This window comes from Octopus bimaculoides, chromosome 2, assembly GCF_001194135.2.
Source record: "Octopus bimaculoides isolate UCB-OBI-ISO-001 chromosome 2, ASM119413v2, whole genome shotgun sequence".
Classification (NCBI taxonomy): domain Eukaryota; kingdom Metazoa; phylum Mollusca; class Cephalopoda; order Octopoda; family Octopodidae; genus Octopus; species Octopus bimaculoides.
Genome location: NC_068982.1, coordinates 46,965,346 through 46,978,450, shown reverse-complemented (window position 1 = coordinate 46,978,450; position 13,105 = coordinate 46,965,346). Strand labels below are relative to the sequence as shown.

The 13,105-nt window shown below is 36.0% G+C and overlaps 1 protein-coding gene across 6 annotated transcripts in view; it reads left to right on the top strand.

Annotated features, from left to right (window-relative positions):
- The window catches only part of LOC106875928 (tubulin polyglutamylase ttll6), a 426,314-nt gene that overhangs the window by 67,845 nt on the left and 345,364 nt on the right, over nt 1-13,105 (top strand). For 5 of the 6 annotated variants that reach the window (XM_014924247.2, XM_014924246.2, XM_014924244.2 and 2 more), the window contains exon 2: nt 8,468-8,730. In XM_014924247.2, the coding sequence (XP_014779733.1) occupies nt 8,493-8,730 (238 nt within the window). In that variant the 5' untranslated portion in view covers nt 8,468-8,492. Of the gene's footprint in view, nt 1-8,467; nt 8,731-13,105 lie in introns of those variants that run through there. The other variant, XM_052976999.1, reaches the window with a different exon arrangement.

The following is a 13,105-nucleotide window of genomic DNA, read 5'->3' as shown; positions in this document are numbered from 1 at the left end:
TGTGTGTGTGTGTGTGTGTGTGTGTGTGTGTGTGTGTGTGTGTGTGTGTGTGTGTGTGTGTCCGTCCCCCTGCAATTTAGTGGTTTGGCAAAGGAAACCAATAGAATAAGTTCTACACTTTAAAGAAAAATAAAAACACTAAGTCTGATGTCGCCTTCATGTTGGTTCCTCAATGTGGTCACAGATCGAAACAAATAAAAAGATCGAAACAAAGATCGAAACAAATAAAAAAATAAAAGTAAAAAATAGACTTTCAAATGTGAAGAAATTTGATTCCTTTGGAAATGGACATTAATCTTTGACTGCAGCCCTACTGGGGCACCACTTCAAAGGGTTTTAGTCGAACAAATCAACCACAAGGACTTATTTTTTTATTTTAAATCTGGTACTTATTCTATCGGTGTCTTTTGCCAAATCGCTAAGTTACAGGGATGTAAACACACCAACACTAGTTGTCAAGCAGTGGGGTGGGGGTGGAGGACAAACACAGATACAAAGACACACACACATTACATACACATGATGGGGCTCTTTCAGACTTTGGTTGGCCTGAGGCTACAATTAAAGAGACTTGCCCAAGAAGCCATGTAGTGGGATTGAACTTGAAATCATGTGACTGGGAAGCAAGCTTCTTCCCACACAGCCATGCCTGCACCTATAAGAAATAATTAATATTTTGAATCAACTTCAAAATGGAAAAGGTCAATGAACTGTAAAACAGTTTAATAAAGATGAAGCATCTATTGCAACAATAAAAGTGACAAAAAAAGAAAATCAGTTATGTAATTGCTAGATCTTCAATAACTTTATAGCACACATTATAATGAAAACAATGAAAAAAGCTCTTTTATTTTGAATAGAAGCTTAACACAACAATATGACAATATCCACACACACATACACACGCACAAACACACAAACTCTTACACCCACACACACTCACATACACTCACACACATACACACTCACACACACATACACTCACACACACACTCACACACATGCAAGCACACATACACACACACACACAAGCATACACACACACACACACACATGCACCCTTCCTCTTCTATCTTTTACTTTTTCAGTCATCTGACTGTGGTCATTCTGGGGCACTTCAGGACTTATTTTCTTTTTTAAAAGCCTGGTAGTTATTTTATTCGTGTCTTTCACTGAACTGTTAAGTCACAGGGATGTAAATAAATCATTACCAGTCATCAAATGGTGGGGGAGGGCAAACACAAACACAAAGATACACACGCACACACACAAACACACACACACACACACACACACACGCGCGCGCACACACACACACACACACGCACACACACACATACGCACACACACACACACACCTCTTTTATCATTTACTTTTTCAGCCATCTGACTGTGGCCATTCTGGGACACTGCACGACTTATTTTCTTTCTTAAAGCCTGGTAGTTATTCTAGCGGTGTCTTTTGCTGAACTGGTAAGTTACATGGATATAAACAAACCAACATTGGTGATCAAGCAGTGGTTGTTACAAACATATACACAAAGACACAAACACATAGATACATACACACACAAACACAAAGACACAAACACATAGATACATACACACACACACACACACACACATACACATACACATATATATATACACACACACACACACACACACATTAATATTCAGCAGAAACAACAGAGTGACTCAAGGGCCAAAAGTTTCATGCATTAGCACTTATCAAAGTAGTTACAAATTAAAGGGTTGTAAATTTATATTCTAGTGATAATGCTATTTCCCTGGATAGTTCTGGAACAAATTACAAAAATTATTACAATGTCACATGGATAATTCATATTTCTCAAATAGTTTGCCCATTAAGTTGTTCAGTATGCAAATACATACGAAAACAAAGAAGGAAAATCAGAGCATTCTTTTGCACACAATAAATGGGAGTGCTGGTGAATATAAATGCAGTATATATACACGCATATATCGTCACCACCACCACCACCACCACCATCATCATCATCATCATCATCACCATCATCATTTAACATCTGCTTTCCATGTTGGCATGGGTTGGATGGTTAGACAGAAAACTGGTAAGCTGGGGAGCTGCACCAGGTTCCAATCTGATTTGGCATGTTTTCTACAGCGGGATGGTTTTCCTAATGCCAACCACTCTAAGAGTGTAGTGGGTGTTTTTTTATATGCCACTGGCACAGGTGCCAGTTACATAACACTGGCATTGGCCACAATTACGATCTCACTTGGCTTGATAAGTCTTCTCAAGCATGTATTGCCAAAGGTTTTGGTCACTTGTCACTGCCTCCATGAGGTCCAGTTGTTTGAAGGGTGCTTTTTATGTGCCACCAACATGGGTGCCAGTTATGCGGCACTGGCATCGATCATGACTACGATTTCACTTGGCTTGATGGGTCTTCTCAAGCACAGCATATCATCCAACATTCAAAGAGTGCCTTTTACATGCCACCTGCATGGATGCCAGTTACGCGACTACGATTTCACTTGGCTTGGTGGGTCTTCTCAATCACTGCATATCACCAAAGGTCTCAGTCAACTATCATTACCTCCATGAGGCCCAACGTTCTTAGATTCACTCATACATACATAATTATGGAATCACTTACACACGCATGCACATGCACACACACACAAACACAAACACATGCATAAATATATCTATAAAGTGAAACAAGAATATATATACATAGACACATAAGTATATCTAAATAGCATACATAAAATGTTTTGGAGAGAGTCCTTCTTCAGGGAAAACAAAGGAATGAATTAAAACTGACAGTAAACTTGTTCCTGCATTTTTCAAGATTTGCTCTCTTACCTCCCTAAAACTTATAAATAAAGTTATGGAATGATGGTTTTTTTGCATTTGCAAGGGGTTATAAATCTATATAAGAGTGGTCTTGTTGATTGAATCAACTCATGAGAATATTACTGGTACTTTCATAAGCCTACAACTGTATCTCTACATGGTTATTCAAACTGCTGTGGAGGCGCAATGGCCCAGTGGTTAGGGCAGCAGACTCGCGGTCGTAGGATCGTGGTTTCGATTCCCAGACCGGGCATTGTGAGTGTTTATTGAGCGAAAACACCTAAAGTTCCACGAGGCTCCAACAGGGGATGGGGGCGAACCCTGCTGTACTCTTTCACCACAACTTTCTCTCACTCTTTCTTCCTATTTCTGTTGTACCTGTATTTCAAAGGCCAACCTTGTCACACTGTGTCACGCTGAATCTCCCAGAGAACTACATTAAGGGTACACGTGTCTGTGGAGTGCTCAGCCACTTGCACGTTAATTTCACGAGCAGGCTGTTCTGTTGATCGGATCAACTGGAACCCTCGTCATCGTAACCGACGGAGTGACAACCATTCAAAACTGCTAGACATAGCAACTCAATCTCTGTCAAATTTGATCTTTGTGACCCTTGCACATACAGGAGAGAAGATGGAATGATCATAGTTTGAATCCTGGAATACTTTTGATCATAGGTATGCTCGATGAGGGCAGTGCTAGTGCTAAACTAAAACAACAACAACAACAACACCATCTACAGCACTGACAACAATAGTAACACTGACAACATCATCGTTATCATTAGCAACAACAATAACTAGGAAGAACTGCTGCAAAAACACACAAAAAATGAAGAAAACCCTCCTGCATTGACAAACTTAACAGGTTACAATAAACACATTAGGTCATAAAACCTGTCAATGAAGAATTCTCTGTAGAAAGAAAGGCAACCGGAATTCTAAACAATATAGCTACCATTACAAAAATGGTCATCAGATTTTTACACCTCCTCTTTAGAGATGTCCCACAGCACGAATAAAAAATTTATATGATATTTGCATTATTATATCTTTTTTGTTTTCCATATTATTGCCAAGACTTTATTGGTGGTGGAACTAAATTCCTCAACTCCAAGCTTTTCATTTCTCTATTTTCTTTTTTTTTTTTTTTTACCTTTTTTTTTTCGCCTTTTCTTTCTCTGAAATAATTTGGGAGTTTTGTGAGAATTTAGTGGTGGGGGCTAAAAATGGAAAAAAAAAAAAAGAAAATGATAATATTAAAAGAAGAAAAGGAAAATGAAATTAGTAACTGAATGGCAAGATGTCTGTGTGTGTGTGTGTGTGTGTGTCTGTGTGTGTCTGTGTGTGTTAGAGTATAAGCATATATATATGTGTGTACAATGTGTTTGAGTGTGTGCATGCATGTGTACATGTGTGTGTGTGTGTGTGAAGGTGTATGGCTTAGTGGTTAGAGTGTTCGGCTCATGATCATAAGATTGTGAGATCAGTGGCATAGTGTGTCCTTGAGCAAAACACTTTATTTCATGTTGCTCCACTCCACTCACACTCAGCTGGCAAAAATGAGCAGTAACTATATTTCAAAGGGCTGGCCTTGTCACATTCTGTATGCTGAGACCTACATTAAGAGTTACATGCATCTGTAGATTACTCAGCCACTTGCATGTGAATTTCATGAGCCGGCTGTTCTGTTGATTGTATCAACTGGAACGCTCATCAGAGTGCTAGTTATCTGTGTTTGTGTGTATGTAATTATGTAAGTGTGTATGTATGTACAATTGATTGTATATATGTTTGCACATGTGTATTGATGGTGCAATAAAATGTGTATATTATCATCCGTGTTATTGGCTTTAATGCCTGGTTTTCTATAAACGCATAGGTTGGTTAGATGTCTATAATCATATATAGTTATGTGTGTGTTTGCTGTGTGTGTGTGTGTCTGCTTGTGCGTGTATGCTGTGTGCTGTGTGTAGACTTGTATGCATAGAAATATGTATCTGTGTGGTTGTACTTGCATATTTTCATGTGTGTTTGTATAATGATGGAAACCAGTAAAAGAATATAAGAAAATAAAGAAAATATGTGTATCTGTATATACTGTATATATGTGTGTATTTGTGTCTTGCGATATATGTGTGTATCCAGTGCATGTGATTTTATTACGAAAATGACCCTCCCATGATGCATCAGTATATATATGTATGTATGTATTTGTGTATATGTGTATGTATTATATCTATACATTGTTATATATATTATATTTATAATATATATATTTATATGTATTATATTTATACATATATCTATATTGTATGCATATATGTTTATATATCTATATGTGTATTATACACACACAAATATATATAGCTAATATATATGATTTATTATAAATATATCGAGAAATGGCTGTTGTCAAAAGTAGTTATCTTATGGCCATATATTTAATTTTGTCGACTTGTATTGATTGGGCCTATAACAGCTGCTCAATTGTTCACATTCTCACTGTGAATAGCCATATTATTAAGAATGGTAAAAATTATGCTTTTTTTGTTACTCTGAAGGCACAAAGCTGTGTTTGGTATGGTCATTCAAATAAATTCAGTAATTTTTTTTATCTTTTATCTTTTACTTGGCTTACTCATTAGACTGCGGCTATGTTGGGGCACCATGTTGAAGAATTTTAATTGAATGAATCAACTCCACTACTTATTATTTTATTTTAAAGTCTAGTGCTTACTCTAGTTGGTCTCTTTTGCTGAACCACTAAGTTACCGGGATGTAGTCAAATTAACGCGGGTTGTCAAGTGACAGTAGGACAGAAACCAACCAAAATCAGACTGGAACTTGGTGCAGCTCTCCTACTTGCTTGCACTGGTCAAACCATCCAACCCATGCCAGCATAGAAAACAGATGCTAAATCATAATGGTGATGAATATACAAATATACAAACAAATACAAAGAAATGACTACACAGAGATACATGCAGAAGTTCAAATTTATATATGAACTATAGGTTTTACACAAATGTAAACTTTATTCTTTACTGATTCTATCTGTATCTCCTCTGCCACAATTGATTTTACTTAAGCAACATACTGAATGAGTGTATAATTCAGTTAATTGCATAACTTCTCAAACACAAATTTGTTTAACTGCTAAACTTTGTGAAATTGATTGGTTTATTGCATATGCTAATAACATCAATTTTGGTTAATTGCATAAAATTACTTTCCAGTTTTGAGTAAAAAAAAAAAAGCATGAAATTGAACATTTATTTTATTTGATTTGAATAAAGTAATTTCCTGGTAACTTTTGTTTACATTATGAGTTACAAGAACTATATCTTGATTGCAATTTATTGTTTCTGGGTGAAACACTATATTCTCCATTGCTTTTGCTTTAGTTTCCCTGGCTGTTGCTAATAGGTAACAGACAATTAAGCTTTAGACAAGCATTGCATCCAATGGGAGAACAACAGTCTATTATTTTCTTTATATGGTGAAGCTAGCTTTCAGAAATCCTTTTCAGGTGCAGGAAATTTTACACTCATTTTCCCTTACCTTTCAGTAATGAGATGAAACTAAGGTAATTTGTAGTTTGACTTATACAAGCTACAGTTTAGAGTTTCACCTTCATAATTAGATTACATTTTAAGTCTTTCACTGTTTCTCATACTTTATTTGGGCCATTAAAAATGCAGTAATCTGTTGGTCATTTTTGAGGTAATACTGAAAAATGAATCTTCTCTCAGCAACTTAGCACTTCTAAGTTTCATCTTGTCACTACTTATTCCACAGACCTTAAAAAACCAGCAGCATAGAATAGAAGTAGCTTTCTTTTCAACTGTTTCAAATCAGAAGTCATGTTAAGCTGAATAAGAAATGATTTGTCAATTGTCGTTTCTACTAATTTAAAAACACATAATGTTCTGCTTTTCCCCTTATGGTCATTATCTGCTTGCGTGTGTGTGACACTCAAATAGAACATTAGCTCAAGAACATTCATTTAATATATTTGTATATTTGGTGTTAGGAAAGGTATCCAGCCCAAAAAACCTTGCCAAAGCAGACAGTGCAGCCTGGTGCAGTCCTCTGGTTTGCTAGCTGTTGTCAAACCACCCAATCCATATCTGCATTGAGAGCAGACATTAAATGATGATGATGATGAAGACATTGAATTTCACACCTGACAATACAGACAAGAACATATATTTGGTTTCAAATGGTAAAATTCAGACTATGGCTTTTGGTCTGACAGGAAATGTAACTTACCCCATTACAACATTAATGCTAAGCAGCAGCATTATAACAATTATAATAATCTGTTTTCTATTGGCTACAAAATTACAAAACATTGGTGATGGTACAAAGACAAAACATAAAACTGGAATATCAATAAGGGAAAGGCTCCCAGTGGGAAGTGAGGCAAGAATCACCTAAGCCCAATCAAAGAAACCCATTAAACATTGTATCATCCTAACTACAAAAAGTGACCTTTCCATACTGTTTTCTCCAGCTTTCATGTGCATGCTGAAAGTAGTCCCACTCACTAGAGCCACTCTCACCAATTCCACTCATCTTCTAAAACAAGTTTGCTTGAGGGTAGCACCTCCTTCTCTGTATCTGACTTCCCTCTACAAGGGGAATATGAGAATGTCCATGAAGATTTTGAAGATTTAGCTCAAGTGGGAAGTGCTCATCCTCAGCATTTCCAATCTTCTCCACTATACAACCTCTTTCACTATAGCTGCCAGGCAGGGGAAAATTGCTTGTTTTTCCTGGTTCATGGAAGACAGGGGTGCAATCTGTGTAATGGACTCAAATGATAGCCAGATCCATTCTATACATGACAACAGCTGTTTGACATAACTTCACAGTTCAATGGTTTTGTTGCACTCTGTGTATTTTGGAAAGGTCCCAGTAATGACACTTCCATACCTGTAGAATTTGATCTCAAATTGGCAAATACTGCCATGCTATGAAAATTCTGAGAGTTATTCATAGTCCTCAAACTGAATACACTTTGAAATAGACTGCTTAGTTGATTCTCTTCAAAGCCTGAGTTTTCTCACCCAAAGCTTTATCACTCCTCCTCACAATAACTGTTAATATGAAAATTTTTCTAGCTACACTGAGCTGGGAGTGTGTCTTTGTTTTGTGTTAGTACTTCTTATTGGCACTCTTGTAGAAGAAGCCATATTGAAAAAAAAAAAAAAAAGAAAAATGCAAGCGATAATTTCAAAATCAAATAAAATTATATATGCTTCTTTTATCATACTTATATTATAGTTACTATTTATTTCTTGGTTACATTTACCACTAAGTTCATTATCATAGTTGCTACTCATATCATAGTTATATTTACTACTTATATTGTACTTATATTCGCTGTTCATTTCATGGTCATATCGACTACATGTTTAATGGCTATGTTACTTGTACCTTCATGGTTATGTTTGCTATTCATTTCATGATTATATTTGCTTTTTATATCATGGTTACATTTGCTACTTGTGATAACATCGTTATATTTGTCGTTTATTTCATGGATATTTTTCCTACTTTATTTCATGGTTATTTCCCCTGCTTATTACTTTTTTATACTTATTTTTTGCAGTGATTTAAATATTAGTGACTCTACAATGGCTGAAAATTACGACAATGAAGACAGGCTGTCAGCAGAAGCTTCAAGCTGCAATTCAAATTGCTCAGAAGCTGGGGGAAGTGACCACAGTGATAGCTTAACAGAATCTGAAGCTGAAGATGATGCTGACATCGACAATCTAAATACTGTTGATAATGAGGAAATGTTAACCCTTATTGATGATGATATTCCATACTTGAAGCCCATCAAAACTGAGTTTCCAGGAGAGATTGAAGGTTAGTGGTTTAATTTTAACTAGGTCATTTCCCATCACTATGCTGCCGGTAAAAATATTTGTTAATAATGTACATACTTTTACAAATTGTTCAAAGTGAAAGTTGTTTTTTAAAAATGTGTTGTAGAGTAGTTTATAACTACTGTACCAAGTAGTAATAGACATCAATGATCACTTGGTATTAGCAATCCTGCTGTAATTCTCCTGATGGGTAACTCTGGGTTTGCTTCTCTGGATTATGAATATTATGAGGGGTGGATCATATTCATATGTAGATGTATATATTTTTATATCAATGTCCTTAGTTTGATTAACTCTGTAAATATTTGGTATGCTTGAATTGAATTATTTGATATCTGACATCTTCATACTTCCTCATATCTTTGGCTACTTTACTTCCTATTTTTGCATTTCTATATTCATTCTATGTTTTTTTGTTTTTTTTTATTTTTTTTATTTTTATCATCTCTGTTGCAGGTCTTTTCCTTTATCACAACTGACTGAAATAGCTCTATTTATCCAAGAGTTCTTGATTTACTTTTTTTCTCTGATTAAGAATGTTGGTGGTTGTCATTATTACTTCTACAAATGCTCCTGTTATTTCTTGAACATTAGCATCTTGTAAAAAAATTGCAGAGATGTGATTTATTCTTGTCTCTGATTTAAATTCTTTTGCTGTGTTCAGGTCTTAAAATTTTTCAAGATAAACTTTTATTCTTACATTCATTTCTTCATGACCGATTTGAGCTTAACTTATAATGTCATTATAAGAAAAAAAAAGTTAGCAATAATTGCTTATATCTATACCTGGAAAAATTTGAGTTTTAGCCTTATTTATGCTCTATCAGTATATTTTTGTCCCTTTATCTTCCATTGATATATTTTGGTGAGATGATAATAAAATCAATCTGCTTTATGTATTCCTCAAGGTGAATACCATGTTATTGTTCATGACAGTTTCTGCTGGTATATTTTCTATAATTAGTTTGTGTTGTTTTGCAAATTCTAATAACCTTGGTTTCCTTTTACAAGTTTTATTTTTACAAGTCAAATTTATTGAGTATTCCTTTCCAAGTATCACAAATATCTAATCCAATCATTGCATTGTAGCATCTTGAATTATAAGTGTGTTTTCTTTGCTTTGCAAGTCATTTTTTCTCCCCTAGATCTCAGTAGAATTTCTCCATTTCTTCATCATTGTAAGTGATGGTTGGAGCATAAATCTGGATGATTATGATGTTGTATGACTTAGCTGTCAGTCTTATTGGGCATATTCTGCTAGAATTCAGTGTAATATGTATTACTGACTTTCAGCTATATTTATATACCATTTCTACACCTTTGTTTTTTTTTCAGCTGCTAAACCATATTTTATGCCTATTATCTGCCATAAATTCTCCCCATTTTGTACATCTTTTTTCAGCAGCTCTTATAATATTCCAAGAATATCTTTACATCTCATTGATTAGTTCTTGTACTTTCCTTCCCAGATTGATGAAACTCACATTTCATTTTATAACTATAAACACATTTTTATGTAATTTTAACTTTTGGTTATACTCACACAACACATGCACGTGTGCACGCACACACACACACACACACACACGTGCACAACACACACTCACACACAACACACACATACACACAACACACACACACATGCACACACACATGTATGTATAGTTTTTTAATTGATTGCGCAAGGCTTGAAAATCCTCTTGTATGCTCTTCTACTGGTGGCTCACAAGCAAGCTACCAGAGAAGGTAAACTCCATGTGAGATAGATATAGATATACAGGAATAGTTAACTAATAGAGTACAGGTGAAATAAATTTCTCTATACTAGGTCTGATCAATAAGTATCTGGACTGTTGCCATTGTCACGAAGCTAAAGCATGCAAAGTGAAGCTGCTTGGCAGAGATTGACCTGTTATGCATGCACACTAAGTTTTAACATTCTAGCTCATTTCTACTGTTTACAGCAGTGCTTGGAAGGAAGGTGTGTAGCATGTGATCGTCGCATTGACCATGACAGAGATGCCTGCTCAATGGCCTATGCAACGTTGCAGAAAGTGTATGGAGAGGAGTGTATGAGCCACACAAGTGTATGAGTGGTTCAGACATTTCCAAGATGGCTGAAAAAATGATGATAAATGTTGAACATTCTGGGAGACCTGCAACGAGCAGAACTGAGAAAAACATTGCAGATGTGTATGCAGTTATGAAGGGAAATTGTCGACTCACCATCCCTGAGTTATCAGAGAATGTGCAGATTTGCTACAACTCAGTTCAGACCATTATCACTGAAGATTTGGGAATGAGATATGTGTCTGCTAAGTTTGTGCCAAAACTGCTTTCAGCTGCCAGATAGACACTCAGGTTTCATTTGCACAAGATCTCCTTGATTGTGTTGAGAACAAAGAAAACATTTTGAAAACTTTGCATAGGCCTCTGAGTAGGTATCACCAAGCTTTTGGCAAAATTTGATGCAGATTCTCTGCTCAGCTTTCTGTGTCATGGTCAATGCGACAATCACATGCTACACACTTTCCTTCCAAGCACTGCTGTAAAAAGCAGGAGTGAGCTAGAACGTTAGAACTTAGTGCACATGCATAGCAGAGTTCAAGGTTAATCTGTATCAAGTGGCTTCACTCTCTGTGCTTTAGTTTTGTTACTATAGCAACAGTCCAGATACTTGTTGATCAGACTATGTACGCTTGAAGTAGTTGATAGTTTTTGTTGCCTTGGTCTCCTGTTTAGTTCTAGAGGAAGATCTTCCAAAATTATAGTTATTAGATTAAGAAAGAGGTGAAGTATGTTCAGGGAGCAATTACTTCTGTTAACAAAGAGTTTCTCTTTTCCAAGTGAAGGAAATATTGTATGTACCTTGTGTACAAAGTGCAATTTAGGATTGTAGTGAGATGTGGGCTTCTATGCAAAGAGTTTGCAAAGACTGAAAAGAAATGAGATGAGCATGCTCCCTGGTTGCATATTATTAGTGTCATTGAATAATGGAACACATATGAGCTGAGAGAACTGATTATGAAAGGAATTTGATGCAGTGTGCAAGAGAGATACTTTATTGCTATAAGCATATGACACATCTAGAAGATGTCAGTTGTATGCTGAGTGCTGAAAAAAATGAAGCGCCAAGTACTATAAGTAAATGGAAACTATGGAAGAAGAAGATCGGGATGAAATGATGAAGAATAATCTCAAGAAGCTGAACCTTTTGAATAAAAAAAAAGAAAGAACAATGCCAAGCATCAAAATACTTTGCTAGACAAGGACCATCCAACCTATGCAAATGTGGAAAAATAGAGACAAAATGATGAACATGGTGATAGCAACAGTGGTCCCTGCTATCACTCTATCTTTCTCCCTTTCTCCCATTATGTCATTTGTGCAGAAACTTCCCCTAACAGCATCTCTATATCTCTATTTTACATGGTCTCTGTGAGAATGATTGCACCCCTATCATTATGTGTGCAATTTCTGCTGTACATCAGTGTACATCTTGATATACACTGATACCCTGTTTTATTTTTCAGAGTACCTCCCACACCTGATTCTTGAGTCATAGAAAATTGGCAAACTGCTAAACTCTAGCTTCTTTCCTTGTTAGATACACCTGATGTCTACCTTCTCTTCTACCTACTTGATATTGTTTCTTGCTCCACACCTTAATTTTACCTTTTCCGTGATTGTCTCTTAGGTTCTATGTCTCTCTCTACTACACCATTCTACCAAAATATCTCTGTCCAACTTGCTGGAACCTTGATTTATCTACAGATCTAGCTTTTGATATGTAGCAGGTTGATAGATACATATATATACAATGGACTTCTTTCAGTTTTTGCCTACTAAATGCATTCACAAAGCTTTGGTTGGCCTGAGTCTATAGTAGAAGACACTTGTCCAAATTGCCATGCAGTGGAAGTGAAACCAGACCCATGTGGTTGGGATGCAATCTTTTTACTACACAGTACACAATGTATACAGTGGGCTTCCACACAGTTTCCATCTAGCAAATTCACTTCTAAGGCATTGGTTAGCCTGTGGTTTTAGTAGCAGACATTTGCTCAAGGTGTCACACTGGGATTTGAAGGGAAAAAATTGTTGTTTCTCATGAACTTGCTATTGATCATTCATTCTCTTCTTTTAACAGTCAACACACACACACAAACACACACAAAGACACTCAAACATGCACGTGCGCAAACACGCACACACACACATATACATACATACAGAGAAAGACATACATACATACATAAACATACCTTATATATACACACACACAAACAGAAACACACACACACACAAACACACACACACACACACACACACACACACACACACACACACACACA